Below are 17,264 nucleotides of genomic sequence, written 5' to 3'. Positions count from 1 at the left end.
CTCTACCTTTTCCCATTAGTTACTGCTTTTGAAAAAATAAATCTACATTCAAGATGAACTAGGACAGATTTACATGTACCTGGATTGTATGTGTATATTTTTTAAGTCCTCATTATTCATGAAAATGGTTGCTTTTTCACAGGAAAAAAGTAATTAATTCTGATTTGAGATACTGACAACCATCAACTGTAACGTGAGGGAAAATCATCCCAATTAGAAGCAGCTTTAATTGAATTATTGTAGCAGAAAACAGTTGGGTTGCAAAATTTAACCTCATTATTCTTATTTAACCTTCGTCAGAAGCTGACTCTGCTTCCTCTCTGTCACCGCTGACTTCGGAAACGCAAATCGTCTTCTTTAGCAAGGCTTCTTGAAGGAAAAAGAATGAATAGGCAGGTTTAAATTATGTAATAGCTGCCACCACCTGATTGTCTAAGATATCCGAGAACCACTCGACTCATCCTTTAGCCAGCACGTGAAATGATGACAGCACTCGGTAATTTCAGTGTGAGCACATAGGAAAAAAAAAAACATTCAATATGCCCATTCGGGCTCTCATTTATATTTCCAAATGCCCGTTCTTAATGGTGGATTACGAGAAGTTAGAAAACTTCCTTTGAGATTTTTGATTCATTCATCTCTCCGTCGCCTACAGTCAGGGTGTCTCTGAGTAAAGCTACTGGCTTAATGAAATCAGTCGTCCTGATATTACGATCAAGTTCTGGCAAACATAACCACAAGTAAATTTAATTAAACTCCCATCATTGTTTAGAATGTTATGAAACTGGAATGGTTTCAAGGCAGAGATTTTTGTTTTCGTCGGTATGTGGGTGTCCCCTGTCTGGCAGCCCCTTTTGAATTAGTAATGCTCTTCCAAGATGTACCTGCATAATTCACTTTCTCTTTCATTCCGCCGAGAATGAGGGCGGGCGCTGTTTAACCCGAGCAGTATTTGAAATATGTCACAAACATTGAATGACATCTAAACTCTTCCAAAGGAAAGGCTAATTATGAATTCCCGGAAAAAGAGCCGTGTGCTGGAGTTCAACGGCGCCTTTTATCTCAGGAGCTTATGCACGACAGTGAACTTGAATCTCACATCCGTGAGCAGGAAGACAGCCTCACAAACAGGCTCTGATTTTCCCTCCTGTTTTGAAGGAAGAAATTCCTCTCATAAACCAGCTGAAGAATCCCTGCATGAAATGGAACAGAAGTGATAATGTTCTAGTTTATTGTCCACTGAGCTCTTCTGTCCCAGTATTTCTGACCCAGCCTATTTTTTCCAACACGCATTAGATAAAAGGTAAACAACAAAACACACACACACTCAACCCAACTATTCTCAACATCTCAAGCATCTCAAACAATTTAACATGCACTTGTTGCATTGTGTCTCGGAAAAATTAACATGTGCTATAAACAAAAATTCAATGCACCCCCCCCCCTTTTTTTGAAACTTCCCTATGGGCCAGGCATTTTATACATTAGCAAAATAAAAATGAGTAAGGTGAGATTTCTTTTTTCAAGAAGTTCACATCTAAGGGAGAAAGGCAGTCATAAGATAATAATTAAATGTGAAGATTTTGTAATTGAGGTATAAAAAAGTTTTTGAACAGCTTTTGATAGTCTCAAAACTGCTTTGCAAGAGACAATAATTTTACCCTTTAACACACATAGAGGATCAGTGTGCATAGAGAAAAAGATGACTTTTGCAGAGTCCTCAAACTCAATTCAATTTTTCGACCCTTTAAACTTCAAGAGGCGAATTCATCAAGAAGCTGTGACAGCAGAGACATTTTCACTTTGTCAAAAGTGAGTGCAATCTCATTTCTTCCTTTCCTCTATTATCTTTCCATAGTTTACATATTCCTTGCTTATATGCAAAAATATTCTTCTTGACATTTCTTCTAATCAAATCCCTTATCTTTTGGGGGACAACACAAACCCAGTCTTCTATAAGAAATCTGAGAGAGAGCTTGTCCATGGGTATCTCTTGTCTACTTCGTGATTGACAGTTGGTTACTTCTAATAAATATTTGGCGTTTAACCACAGCTGTCTTTGCCAGCTGGATTGTCAAAGAAAGGAAAAGAACTTGGGGCTTCCTAGTGCAGTGATGAGGGAAGAAACTTATGTTGATGAGGACAAAGTTCTCATCATATGTTGATGATAATGGTAGCATTATGGGTCAACATTTCATTAACATTGTTTCATCAGTCCTAAGCCCTGATAAGGTTTATAATGCTATCATCTCCATTTTACAGATGAGAAAACCGAGTCTCAGAGTTTTAAAGTATCTTACGTGTTCGTACAGTTTGTAGGTAGCACAGCCAGGATTCAGACTTATGTGTGACTGGCCTCAGTGTGTGTTCTTAATCACGTTGCTGTCTGCATTGCTATTAAAAGGTGCTGACAGTGGGCAGCCATCTCTAAAAGGTCCTGGTCAATTTAACGGGCTCATCTCTTTGTCTCTGATAGGGAACTGGCTCTTCGACTTCAGTGAGGAGACCTAACCAGTTAGATCTGATGATTATTTCCAGACTTACGTAATTTTGTAGCTAGAAGAAATCTTACCAATCACATGCATCTAACTTCTTATTGGAAGAGGGAAGAAAGTAAGACTCAGAGAGAGCCTCAGTGCCCAGCCATGCCCAGACAGAGCTCAGTGTTCTGTCCTCCCAAGCTGAAATTTTCCTCACCTAGAAATGGGCTAAGAGAGTGGAAACAGCCTAACCCTTTGCAACTCAATGGCACACGGATAAAGATGACAGATAACAGATGGATCGGTCAATAGATGTGGGGCGCATCAGTATCTTCACTGGGACGTTTGCTGTATCTGAGTCCTTTGGCCTTAAATTTGAGTTGTCCCATGGGCACCTGGGTGGTTCAGTGGGTTAAGCCGCTGCCTTCAGCTCAGGTCATGATCTCAGGGTCCTGGGATTGAGTCCCACATCGGGCTCTCTGCTCAGCAAGAAGCCTGCTTCCCTCTCTCTCTCTCTCTCTGCCTGCCTCTCCGTCTACTTGTGATCTCTCTCTGTCAAATAAATAAATAAATAAATAATCTTTTAAAAAAAAAATTTGAGTTGTCCCAAAGAATTTTGGTACTTAGTGCTGTTACTTTGCAGAACATCATATCCCTCTTGCTGCCCAGCTTGCTCTTTTAGTTTGTCTGCTTTTAACGTTCTCTTTCTCACCCGATTTGCTCTTGCCAGTAGTGGGAAAGCAGATAGACCTAGTGTGTTCAAGCCATGCTTAGTATAAACATAAATAGACCCCGGCTGACTGTGGAAGGAAACGGCATTAACTTGACGGATGTGTTTGTATGTACATAGGTAGGTATATGTTTTAGAGATTTATTTATCTGAGAGAGAGAGAGAGAGAGAGAGAGAGAATAAGCAGGAGGGGCAGAGGAGAGGGAGAAAGAGCCCCGGGCAGACTCCTCATTGAGCGTGGAGCCCAGCCCGGGGCTTATCCCCATGACCATGAGATCACGACCTGAGCCAAAACCAAGAGTTGGATGCTTAACTGTCCCAGGAGGTGCCCCAAGGGTGTGTTTTTATATGTGGCCTTTGGGACTGATTTCAGCTTCTAGAAACCAGGTCATTCTTGTCTTTGTCTTCCCTTTTGTGTTTTGTTTTTAGCTGATTCTAGGCCACGGTAGAGTTCATGATGAGAAATGATATCTGAACAGAGATAAAAACACCTGACTGCATTTCAGTGACCACGCTTTCAGTTTAGGACACAAATCCTCTTCTTACGTGGAGTTTAACTTTTTTTTCTGTTATGGAAATTATGGCTCAGAAAGATTAAAACTTTTCCAAGTACAAGCACAGAGCTCACTCTCCATTCCCAGATTTTTGATCTTGTTCCTTCGGGATCCAGTGATCCAATGAACCGAGAGGTGGTGTGACTACAGAGAAAACACCTCTCTCTACTCCTAGCAATGAACTTCAGTTGAGTTCCAGTATCACAGGCGATGGTTGCCACATCCTGAGGCGCGGAGGTATTAAGGGGCATTAGAGGAGTTTCCCCATCTGTCTGATCTGACCTGGTTTAAACTGTTAAATGAATAATGCAAGAGTCCGCAGGCTGGCACTAGACAAGGTGAAGTACCTTTTCTTCATTCCTGGACACTGTCAGGTGAATGAAAGGCAAACAGTAACAAAACAAACAGAAAAGTATGACTATTTTCGTGTTTCCGTACTTAGACAAGATGTATTTATTGCATGAAAAGATCTAGCTACTACTGGGCTCCTTGGAGGGCCAGGAAAAACAAAAAACAAAACAAACAAACAAAAACCCAAAACAACAAAAACAACAACAACAAAAACCTTCCTTTTTCTGAATTACCAACCAGTTGAGAATCACAATCAAAGCATAAGGCAAGAAGGGTCAGAGTATCACCTGCATTGCTCTGATGATCAAGCTATTTTTGAAGAATGTTTGCACAGACATAAAACTCTAATCCCCAAACTCAATCCTGATCCCTCGTACTCCCTCACGAGGGCAGGCCTTTCCCACCAGCAGAGGGGCATGTGGGCTTCCCCACTGAAGGGGGATGGGCCCGTACCAGTTTCTCATTCCCAACCCTTCCACCTGGCAAGTCGGCCCAATTTCCCTGGAATGGCAGGTGTGAGGCACAGGAAGAGGCAGGGGAGTGAGACAGTGGTCCTCCCTCTACATAAAAAAATAATAAATAAAATAAATACAGAAATAATATAAAATACAAAATATGAATACAAAATAAAATACAAAAAAAAATAAAATAAAAAACAAAACCCCAAAAACGTGAGGAATGGGGAATAAACATCCCTAAGCAATGGGGGGGGCAGGTTGTAGACATTTGAAGTCCAAGGTTTATCATCTACGTACGGTGCTTTATATATGTTGTATCATTTAACCTTAAAATACTTTACCCCCCACCCAGCCCCAACCCTACCCTACACACACTGAAGGAGTTGCCTGTAATATTGGTGTCACCATTTAAAGGTGAGGAAGTGGCCTTAGGTCACTCACCTTGCTCAAACCAGGTGAACACGGTGGTCACAAGAGGAGCAGAGTCCCATGCGGACCTGATTCAGGAACTCATTCTCCCCACATCTCCAGTCTCTGGTGAACCATTTCTCATGTTAATACACCTAAAAATACTTATCCAGGCAAGTAAGATTTCTTCGTTGAAAGACATTCTGAAGCCGTGTTGATAGGAATTTGGTAGTTTACCGATACAAAGTTTAGACTGTGATTTTGTTAACGTTTTGGGGGGATAATTTTAAACTTACAGAAAAGATACAAAAATAGTTGTAGAATTCCCAGATGCCCTTCACACAGCTTCCCCTAACATAAACATCTTCTAGAATCCTAGCAAAATTACCAAAAACAGATTATTCATATTGGTACAACATTATTGGGTCAACTACAAACCCTACTCAAATTGTACCATGGTTTTCAATATGGACTGTGACTTGTTTTGAAGCAGCAGCTGTATTATACTCACTTTCATATCCACCGTGCCCACTGGGAAGTCTGGTCTGGAGTCGGTGATCCAGAATGAGTAAATGATCTGTTTGTGGAATGAGTAAATGAGTGAATGGATGTCGAGCTCCATAATACGACTTCTGTGTGTTTGTGGACATACGCGTGCCACAGCATAGAAACACACAGGGATTGTGATCAGAATGAATGGTATTCAGATCTGAATTCCACATTAGGCTTTGTATAGTTTGTTACAATGGTGAAAAGTTTTCAAAAGCAAAAGAGAGTGTACTAATGGGAAATAACCAGATACAGCGGAATTCATGAAATGATCAGAAAGAGTGTTAACATTCATTTTGTCATGAGTGTGAGTGTGTGTGTGTGTGTGTGTGTGTTTCGTGTCACACTTCCGTAAATGCCCAGGCGGGAGAAGCAGCAGTTTCTGGCCAATCAGCCTTGCATTTATGGGCAGGTTAAAGAAATTCACATTGAACCAAATTACAGAAACTCTCTTTCTGGAGGAGGAAATCCATACGGACACTTTTCAGGCTTCTATTTTGTTTTGCACTGAGTTCCACAGAGATAACATTAATGAAGTGAGAATCTCGCTGTGACAGTGGTTTCTGACAGCTTCAAAAATAAACACCCTTTTATCTCAACCTTTATACCCAAAGAATGTGAAACTAGGAGAGAGGTAATATTCAAAGCACAGAATTCCTTTTAGTAGCTTATTTGGACCTTGAAATGGTCACCTTTCTTACTGTTTTCTCCATCATCTTTTAACCAAACTAAAAATATCAACGTGACAAAGCGTAGAAAGGCAAGGATATGGCATTACACTTAGTTGGGCAAGGCTGGTATTAATGTTGTTATGAGAACTGATTTCTCTGAAAAAGTTCAACTTTTAAAAGGCTTTAATTATTTTATTATTGTTATTTAGATGGAAGACGTCATAGCACGCATGCAAGATGAAAAAAATGGAATTCCCATTCGTACCGTCAAAAGCTTTCTTTCCAAGATACCTAGCGTCTTCTCTGGTAAGTGTGCATTCAGCACAGAACGCTTTTTGTCTCTAGTACCTTCGGCATAACTGTTGAAAATCAATTCTCGCCACTCAGTGTAGAAACCCTCTGACTCATTTGTCCAGTAACTCTTAGGAAATACCCATGCCGTGTTCCATATCATGTGAGGTCCTTGGAGTGATAGTAAAACAAAACAAAAAAGCGAAAATCATGACCTTACTTCACTCTGGGTCAGTGGCACCGATGTGATGAGCAAATGGGAAATAACAGAACATGATCTTAAAGATGTACAAAGCAACATGGTGTAGATTATGTATAAAATGAGGAGGACGAGGGATGCATGGGTGGCTCAGCGGGTTAAGCATCCAACTCAGGGTCTCAGCTCAGGTCTTGATCTTAGGGTCATATGTTTAAGCTCTAAGAAGATGAAAACCATCACTCAGGGAGGGATCCTGAACAGCTGTGATGGGTGAGCTGAGTTTAGTGAGTGAGCAGTCCTGTCAGCTTCAAGACCTCCAGCTGTGGCTGTAGATCGGGGTGACCAGGGTGAGGATGTGTAGAGAGAGAAATGTGCGGAGAGGCTGGAACAGACGGTCTGCAGTCGGACGATGAGGGTCTTTGAAAGTCAACCCAAGAATCTAATTCTGATGTATGGAGAGTCTTCCCGCTCTCACAAAGCACATTATGATAAAGGTGCTTGGGGCAAAATGGCGTTCAGTGAGGGCTGTTGTCACCATGATCTCCAAGGCCTGTGTAGGAAGAGTTTGGGTGCCAACATTCTGCTATCTAGGGAGTGAAGGGATAGAGGGGAAAACAGGAGCGTCTGTTAAATAACTGGCATTTAGGCTATGAGAGGACATAACCCAGTGGGGTTTGGTTTTGTTTTTTAATTGGGTTACTGTGAGACTAAGGAGTCCTTAGCAGAAATAGGGAATCCCCGCAGTTTGATTGGAAGTGACTGGAGGAAATGGTGGTGGCAAGTTAGAAATCTGTGCTCCAACTCCAGGACACGGGGGATGCTCAAGCTGTGGGACTGAGGCGTGCTGGGCCTGGGCTAGCATGGCACAGAGAAGCAGAAGAATCACACAGACCAGAGCCTTCACGGAGAGTCATCAGGGGAAGGACGCTGGGCTGAGCCCGTGGAGGATTTGCTTGGTGGGGTTCCTGAGCAAGGGTTCTGTGGGGTTCCTGAGCAAAGGTTCCGTGGGGTTCCTGAGCAAGGGTTCCATTGTGCTTCCTCATGAACAAGAGTTGAAAGAAGAATGATGGTCAGCAGGCCCTCAACCTCGGTGAGAGGGTAATGGGACCAGAATACAAACAGGCAGGCCCTGTTGTTGGGGTTTGGGGGCTGCGTTGCTCTTTGATGAATGGGAGAGAGAACAGGGACCAGATGAGACATGCAGTCTCACAAAATACACCCTCTTTTTCCTGCCACTGCCTTTCATGCCCACTTTGTTCCAGTTTCTTGCTCTCCTCTGATGATGGCCTGTGTCATCTCGTGTCCTGGGCCTTATGCCTTCTCACTGACTCACTTCCTGACTTCTGGGTCATTTCAAGATGAAATTCTGTCCATTCTTTAGAAGCTAGTTCAGAGAGCTCTTTGAAGAAAATCATCCTGAGCCTTCCTTCTCTGTGCTCTCAAAAACAAAAAACAAAAAACAAAACCTTGTTATTTGCTTCACTCATAGCAGTTATTATGCTCTACTTTGGCTTATACTTTTGTGTCCTGTCCTGTATTCCCTAGAAGATTGTAAAAGCATCTTGGAGTCAGCGACAAAGAGTTAACCTTGTACCTAAACCCAAACATGAACATCACTCATATTTTGATGACCAGTGAGAAGAGTGGCCTCCTGCGATTCCCTCGTGCAGAGGTTGCGTGCCAAAATACAGTCAGAATCCGGCAGGTGAGAGCTGTGAGTCACCCAGCCCTCTGCCCCGGGAACTATGGCCAGGTCCCCTGTGCATGGCCTGTGTGAGGGCGCGGCAGTTCAGCAGTGTTTGAGGACGAGATCCGTAGGCACAAACGGCCGCACAAGAACAGTTTAGCTCCTCAGATGAAGCGGGGCTGCAGGTTCGAGTTACCTGTTTTCATGGTGAATCTAAAATTTTTGGTTGAGTTCTTCAAGGAGCAATAAATACCTCAATTGTGCCATTTCCCTCCGGTTCCGTAAAATTTCATAGGGCTCCGATGTAGCATCCTCCTGGAAGAACGTTCAGCTGACAGAATTAAGATCTTAATTAAAAAGTAAGATGGGGGGGCGCCTGGGTGGCTCAGTGGGTTAAGCCGCTGCCTTCGGCTCAGGTCATGATCTCGGAGTCCTGGGATCGAGTCCTGCATCGGGCTCTCTGCTCAGCAGGGAGCCTGCTTCCTCCTGTCTCTCTGCCTGCCTCTCTGCCTGCTTGTGATCTCTGTCTGTCAGATAAATAAATAAAATCTTTAAAAAAAAAAAAAAGTAAGATGGGACATATCAATCGAGAAGGAACCAGGAGGCTTGTTTTAACGTTCATTGGCATGAAACAAGGTGGTTCTTATGTAAGGACAGTATCAATGACATTTTCATATTAAGGTAGTGAGTTTCTACTTACCATTCTGTGTTTCCTAGAGACTTTTCCTGAGCTCTGCCTCCCGGTTTGATGATCTGTTTTGCTGCAGATTTAACTGACATACTAGTATTAACATCTAGTATTTACCAACCTCTTTGTCGCGATAGCCCCGCATTATAACGGTCTGAAGCCCTGTCTACTTCACTAGCAGATTTTAGTCTTTGGTGATAATTTTCCTCCCCAGATACTTCTTACAGGGATGAGGGATGAATCCCCGTGTCCTTTGGTGGTTCCACTCGCCACGTGCTGCTTGCTCTCCCGCCTGCCCGCCTCTCCCTCCTCCCTCCAGGCGTGCCTCACGGTCTACCGCAGAGCTCCTAGAGAAGTAGCGCATCTGCCGACGTCCCGGCCCTTAGCAGAACCGGAAACCGATTGTGGTGAATGAGTGACGTCATGTGTGAGAGGAGGGTGGTGGGCGTCTCTGGTACTGTGAATCCGGTTCTCTCAGGTTTCCCACTGAAGCTCCCTAAAGCCTTGATGCTCAAAACATGGCCCAGGGACCAGTAGCGCCAGCCTCATCTGGAAATTTACTTAGAAACGTAATAGGTGAGCCCACCCAAACCCACCACATCAGAACCTCAGTTTTAACACTGGCACGAAAGAGTGGGGTCCCAGGGCTGGCCGGGGCTCCAGGTCAACACCTGTGTTTTACCCAGGGCACTGGGTGCAGTGGGCAACTTGCTTGTGTGGATCTTTCTAGGGCTTTCACAGGCCCTGATTATTATTATTCATTTTTTTCTTTTTTTTTTCTTTTCTACAATCTGACCTCAGTCAAGCCTATCCCAGCCCATTAAATGTTTTTGTTTTTGTTTTGTTTTTGTTTTTTTTTTTAAAGATTTTATTTATTTATTTGACAGAGAGAGATCACAAGTAGGCAGAGAGGCAGACAGAGAGAGAGGGGGAAGCAGGTTCCTTGCTGAGCAGAGAGCCCGATGCGGGGCTCGTTCCCAGGACCCTGGAATCACGACCTGAGCCCTAGGCAGAGGCTTTAACCCACTGAGCCACCCAGGCACCCCTGTTTTTGTTTTTTTTCTCTTGTGTTTGTTTTGCTTGGGGGAAGGAGAAGGGATTTGAAAGAAGAATCTGGTTCCTTTACTCCCCACCCAAGAACCTGCTCAGCATCTCAGGTTGTGGAGGGATGGGCACTGTCCAGCGACACGTGGCAGCACCTGTGTATGACGTATATGTCACGGTGGCCAAGGAAGGCCCCCACCTGCCTCTGGTGAGAACAGCTATGATGAGAAAGTGATCATGCCATCCTACCCTCTCACGGCATCGGAGATCCCATCAAAGAATCTTATGACACAGATAATATAGATGTGATTTGGGCTTTTGGGTTTTCATTTCTTTATCCCATCCTGATAAACGCATTTCCTCCAACTAAACATCCAAGCCTTTTTTTTTTTTTTTTAATTATTTAAGTCTTAGAACTTTTAATTTTGGCCTCCTGGTTTCTGTAGGGCCAAGATCAGGAGGAAAGTCTTTGAATGAATCCCCCATGCTAATCCTTGAACTGTGGGGTAGGAGATAGCTTTGGGTGAGCAATCATACTGTCTCTCCCCCAGGTTGTTTTCTCACCCGCGGGAGTAGCTCAGGCGGTTCTGATGGTGGTGTGCGGCCGGACCGGTCCCGTTTAGGGGGTGAGCTCAGGGGTAAAGGCCGACCAGAGCCTGGCCAATCAGTTCTCTTTCCCGGGATTCTTTCTGTTGCGTCTCCCAAACTTCAGCCCCGTGTGTGCGTGTCTGGCACTGAGATCACGTAAAGTTGGGGACTGCATAATGGGCCGGTGCGGAGAGAAGCGAAGGGGACCTGTCTGACGCTTGAGAGCAGTGGACCACAGGAGGAGAGAAGAGGAGGAGAGGAAGCAGAAAGTCCTGGGTGTCCGATGGCTTTGCAGCCCTTGTCCCAGCCTTCTGGGACACAGTGCTGGGACCTCACACGCTTCCGGTGGGACTGGACAGCCCCTCCCCCACCCCAGCACACACACACACACACACACACACACACACACACACACCGCCCTGTAAAACCTCTACCTGTAATTTTGCTCAGTTCTTCACTTCCCTTTTCTGTTTCGGACTTTTCCTGCATCTGGAGCAGATTCCGTGGGGAGGTTCTTAGGAATGCAAGTTTCCGAGCCCTCCCTGCAGGTATCTAGGGCTGAAACGCATCCAGGCAATCAGTATTTCCAAGCTGAAAATAGAGGTACAGATGGGATTGGCGTCTTCTAGTCTTGGAGACCCGATAACTATTTTTCTTAAGGATTTTTATTTCACTGCTTTATCTACGCTACCGGGTTTTGCGGGCTAATGTTCTAATATTAGCGGGAAATAGACACATTGCGTATGTGTTGGTGTTCAAGGTTCAACCAAGTACAATCAGCTCAGGTGAGTTCACAACGGTTAAAAAAGTCAGTTGTGGGGGTGGCGCCTGGGTGGCTCAGTCGTTAACCATCTGTCTTTGGCTCGGGTCATGGTCCCAGGGTCGTGGGATCGAGCCCCACATCGGGCTCCCTGCTCTGAGGGAAGCCTGCTTCTCCCTCTCCCACTCCTCCTACTGTGTTCCCTCTCACTGTGTCTCTGTCAAATAAATAAATGGAATCTTTAAAATTGGGGGAAAAAAAGTCAGTTGTGGGAGCAAAACTGCTTAAATGCCTTCACTTTGTAATTGGATCTTCAACCAAGAACCCTAATTACATGTCCTTAATTGCCAAAAGAAATATCTTTATGAGGTTTGGGTATAATGATGAAGAAGCCTTTAGAGTAGGCAGAGAAATGATTATTTACATACTACTTTGTTAACTTTTGCAAAATATAAATCAAGGGCATTTACTTCAAATTCATTAAGTTGCTTAGGAGAGGACCCATAGGTTCCATATATTTGTTAAGTGATAAATACTAAGAAAATTTTGTCTTAGAAGATAAACTTGACTTTTTCCATTTTTTAAAACAGTAAGAAATGTGTAACTCATATTTTCCTTTTCCTGTTTCCTCTAGTTTCTAGGAAGCTCATTTGCTAAGTTGAACATTTTATTGGTATTTTTCACCTCACTCCTCAATGATGTATGACTTTCTTTTTTCTTTGAATTTTTTTTTGTCTGTAAAAGACAAAAGATAAAAGATCACTGTTGTTGTTTTCATCTGGGTTCTATTTGTGTGTGTGAAACAGAAGGAATGGGAGGGATTAATACTGTAAATTGCTTCGAGTCATGTTTTGAAGGTAGATAAGAATCCAGAAGCATCCGAGAAGCGTCTGTATATTTAGGAGTTGTTCTGCCCAGAATCCTCACCATTTAGCTGGGGCTCCATCTTGCCTTTGACCTGAAGCTCTCCATCACAATTTGAAAGATGAAGCTCAAATATTATTGCAAAAGAAGCTCAAAAGTGCTCATGCAATTTTTATACAATTGTGTCTTCAAATTGGAAAAATAACTATGAAGCTAAAAATACAATATTTGTAGATTTTGCTGAGGATTTTCTCCGAATGAATCTCATAAGCCTTATTCTCGTGAGTAACTATTGTCCTAGAATTCATATCCTGTAACTTACAGTGTTTATTCATCTCTTGCCTGAAAATCTTCGGTAAGGCAAACTTACTCACTCACATCAGCCACAAATCCTTTGTATTTCAACTCGGAATGGAAGCAGAATATAGATCCAAATCCAGATGGAGCACAAGCCTGTGAATAAGAGGAAATGATTAATTTTACATTTTTCATGCCATTTGGTCCATCTTTGATAGTATTTACTACTATACCATTTGCCGTGGCTACATGCATATCTGAATGATTTAAAACTGACAACGTAGTTTTTCAGGTGCTTAAGATCAAGATGTTGAAATAGGGCTTTTTTTTTGGTGCTTTATTTCTGGAAAATACATTATAATACTATCAAATATTATTTACATGTAGATTTTTTATTGATTCACAATAATGGACACTTATAGAGTTTTAGAGTCTAATAAACCGAGAACATCTAACACAGGAGATGTTCATTAAATATTTGTTAAGTGGGTAACTAATAATTATAATTTTAGAGGAAATATTTGCATTCATATGGATTGTGAAGGGAGTTACACTATTGTGTGGCTTCATCAACACATGAGGATTATTTGGATTTTTTAAAAAGAAATTTCTTAGCGTTTTTGGCCTCTCAGTTGTGTAAAATTTTGTCTCTGGAGTCTAATGATATTATCTTGATTTATAACATAAATCACAAGAACAAGAACCTGGACATGAATTCCATGGTGTTTTGAGGTGGGTCTCTAGATTTCTATTCGTTAATAACGTATTACACAGGCCTCAGGAGCCTCTTGTGTTGTGGACATTTTGCCAGGCCTGGAGATATGGAGACTAAGACATTGTTTCTGCCCTTGAGGAGGCCACTCTCCAGTGAGGAGACAACAAGGTGAAATAATTTTTGTGACAGGATACACCCTGAGTGCTGAGGAGTGTGTGAAGTCTAACCCGGGCTCTTGTGGTCAGAGGCATTTCTTGGAGAAGATGACATCTGAGATTCATTGTGAAGGATGAATCAGAGTTAGCCAGACCAAAGGGGAGCAGTTGTTCAGAAATTCAAGGTGTGAAAGGGTCGTGTGAGCTCAGAGAACTTGCAGTGACCTTGACCCAGGGTGAGGCATGTGGGGTCTAGAGGGGAAGTCAGAACTGAAAGCAGTAGTAAGAATCTTGAGGGATCCGACTTTTATCCTGTAACAAGTCAGGGGCATTTGGTGATTTTTAAGCAGGGAAATGGGATCACCAAATTTTTTTCATGGTGGTTTCTCTGGGGAAAATGTAGGGAGTAAATGTCTGTTTGTAGAGAAGGGAGACAAGGGTGGGAGTTGGGGCTGCGGTCTGGGGCAAAGATTACGATAACCTGACCTACCAGGCCAGTGGAATTGAAAAAAAAAAAAAAAATCAGATGTATAAGAAATTGTGAGGGCTTAGAAGGGACTTCATTAGTTCAGTACCAGGATTCAAGATGGGGGCTGGTGAGGGGGAGGGATTAGTGAGAGGCCAGATAGATTGGTTAATCAAGAAGCCACTGCCCACAAAGACACCCATATTTATGACCTGACAATGAATGCACAATAATACCTTCTACACATGAACTGGAAAACACAGGAATTCTCTTTCTCTCTATTTTCGTGGAGATGATGGAGAAGTGATGGTAAGTTTTGAACACCTTGAGTTTCAGATCCTCACAGAACAACCCCGTGAAATGTCCAGCTATTGAATATATATCTGTATCTGGAATTCATGAGTATTTAGTAATACAACGAGTAGATAAGATCTAGTCTGGGTGGATTGTTGGTGAGAAGCAGAATAGATGAGATCTCTTCTGGAGTTTTGCGTGGAAGGAGAAAATCAGGGGACCAGAGATGTGGAGCATCTCTGTGGAGCAGAAGCACTTAGGGCTGCACAGAATATGTGGCTCATATATGCTTGCTCTTTGAGTCCTGGCCTGCAGGATTGTTCCCTCAGTTCACTTGGGGCAGCAAGGGAGATGGGTTCAAGGTGAACCCTAAAGTCCTCGTTTAAGTGACTGGACATCACACTATTCTATGTCTGGAGATCTGACTCTAAGGGATAAAGACTCCAGTGGTTTTCTTTGAGAATCAATCAGCACGTGAAATCTAAACTCTCCCATCAGTCTGCTTTATTCCAAATGGGTCATGCTCTGTGCACTATGGAAGATTGTGGGATGAGGCCATCGCTGTGTTTATGATAGATAAGCTTAAAACCAACACTTGGCCAAACCTCAGGTAATATCTCTAGAAATACCCACCACCCTCTAGATTTCAATTATTCTAGATCGTGATGAAATAAATAAGCCTTTGCCTATTCGATGAGTCCATTTCCTTCAATCAGTTGACTGTGAAATTACTGGGTTTCCAACGTTATTTTCTGTAGCAAGAACTAAACCAGAATTCTCTTCTTAATTTTTTGTAAGTGGTGTAGGTTTTCATTAAACCTGAATTGGACCATGCCCGTGAAGCAGTCCACTGAGATCAGAAAAGTCTGCAGGACTGCCTGTTGGCAGCTATCAAATAAAAAATTCCCATTAAATCAGGTTATTTAACATATTTGAAGATTGAACTTACTGAACAAATTCTTAGAAGCCAAAAAGGTTGCTGCCTATTCTAAATCATCAAGCACTATATATGGAGGAGAAAATGGTAGAAATTAGAGGGAGTTCTGCTCAGCCATTTCGACATTTTGTGTATTTCTATCTTTTGTCTTTTATTAGCTTGAGAAGGTTCTCCGTCACAAGCATGTTGATAATTATGGGGTTGAATCTCGTTGCTATCCTTCTTTTGCCACTTAATTCCATCCCTCATCTGAATCGGTCACTTTTAACGTGCTCTCGTATAAATGACTTACCACCTATTGGCAAGACCTAAGTTTGCGGTCAGAAAAGTTGTCTAATAGTCCTTATGTTGTGTGGCTTTGGCTGACCTCAGGTCTTTTTTGCATTTTAAGCTGCTTTATGTATGTGGGTATTAGTAACATTGGAAAGCTGTACATATTCAATGTAGACAACTTGATGACTTTGGAGATAAGTGTAAACCAGTGAAAATCAGCAGTATCTGTGCCATAGCATATCCATCACCTCCCAAAGTTTTCTCCTGTCCTTTTAATTTATTTATTTGGGGGGGGGGGGTGATGAGAACATTTAACATGAGAGCTACCCTCTTACCAGATTTTGAAGTACCCAGTATTGTTGTGTTTAGGAACTGTGATCTCCAGGATTTATTCATCTTACGTAACTGAAACTTTGTACCCTTTGATGAGTACCTCTCCACTTCCCCCTTTCCCCAGTCTCTGACAAGCTCTGTTCTACTCTCTGCGTCTGGTTTCGCCAGGTTAGACTCCTCACATTCATGATGTCCCGTATCTGTTCTTTTGTGTCTGGCTTATTTCACTTAGCATAATGTTCTCCAGGTTCATGCCTGTTGTCACAAAAAGTCAAGATTTCCTTCTTTTCCAAGACTGAATAATATTCTGTCAGTCTCAAGCCTAAGGCTCAGAAAAGTATTTTAATTCTCTGGAGTTCATTCTGACCATTTTTTGTTTTTCCCCGTCTCTGTCCTACTCTTCCTCTCGACATGGTTGATATCAACGGAAGTGACATGTTGAGTCACTCCAATTGCATAGAAATAGAAACTGTGATATTTTATAATCACTGGATGTGGAACCACTTATTTTTTATTATTAATTTGATTATCTAATAATGTACACAGTTCTCTGTGATGCCTTAGTCATCTATATGAAAAGCGGGCAGTATATGTGTGCTTAAACATCAGATTGCCTTTGGGGCTTCTGGGTGGCTCTGTCAGCTGAGCATCTGACTCTTGGTTTTGGCTCAGGTCATGATCTCAGGGTGGTGAGATCAAGCCCCGTGTTGGGCTCTGTACTCAGCATGGAGTCTGTTTCAGATTCTCTCTCTTCCTCTTTTTCCCCCGCATCCTCCCACCCTAGTTGTCCATGCTCTCTCTAAAATAAATGAATAAATGAAAAAGATCAAGTTGCCTTTAAATGTAATAGTTAAAATATGTCCTGCCTCTTTTCCTTTATTTCTCTAAGGGTCGTATGCATATTTGCTAGTGTCATGGAGGCCCATGGAGGCAGGTTTAAACTTCCCCTGTGGATAGTTGCAGAGGTAAGAAGAGAAAAGAGCAAGCTTGATCATATATGCACTAGCCCAATGCAAGTTTTAGTAAGTACGTATTTTGCATTGAAATGTTTTCAAGAGAAACTTTCAAAATGGCTTATATGACTTAACCCAACCCTGTTTCTATTTAGAGTCAATTTAAAGACAGGAAGGATGAGTCATCTCGGATACTTTTCTGCGGAGCCCGTAAGGCCAGTGAGGTAATTCTAAGACACTTCTAAATGTCTAAGGTGCTCCTTTCTGAAACTGACTGCTTACTGTGAAATTTACATTTACTTTTTTAATCTACCATTGGAATGTCTATCACGGGATATACAGAAATTCAGAAAGAGATTGATTTTGAAAATAATTCTAAAGTATGTTGGCAGAAATTATACTTGCCATACCTTGTCTTTATGATACCCCAAATAAAAGTGGAGAATGCAGAGGGGAAATTTATGCACGGTAAATAAAAAAGAAAAATGTACCCTAAAAATATTGGCAGTTCTTAAAGTT

At 42.3% G+C, this 17,264-nt stretch overlaps 1 protein-coding gene across 3 annotated transcripts in view; it reads left to right on the top strand.

Annotated features, from left to right (window-relative positions):
* The window catches only part of RGS7 (regulator of G protein signaling 7), a 523,389-nt gene that overhangs the window by 236,292 nt on the left and 269,833 nt on the right, over nt 1-17,264 (top strand). For all 3 annotated transcript variants that reach the window (XM_047705283.1, XM_047705281.1, XM_047705282.1), the window contains exon 3: nt 6,411-6,507. In XM_047705283.1, coding sequence (XP_047561239.1) covers nt 6,411-6,507 — 97 coding nt within the window. The remainder of the gene's footprint in view (nt 1-6,410; nt 6,508-17,264) is intronic.

This window comes from Lutra lutra, chromosome 15, assembly GCF_902655055.1.
Source record: "Lutra lutra chromosome 15, mLutLut1.2, whole genome shotgun sequence".
Taxonomy (NCBI): domain Eukaryota; kingdom Metazoa; phylum Chordata; class Mammalia; order Carnivora; family Mustelidae; genus Lutra; species Lutra lutra.
Note: the sequence above shows the minus strand (reverse complement) of the source record. Positions and strands in the feature narration are given on the sequence as shown.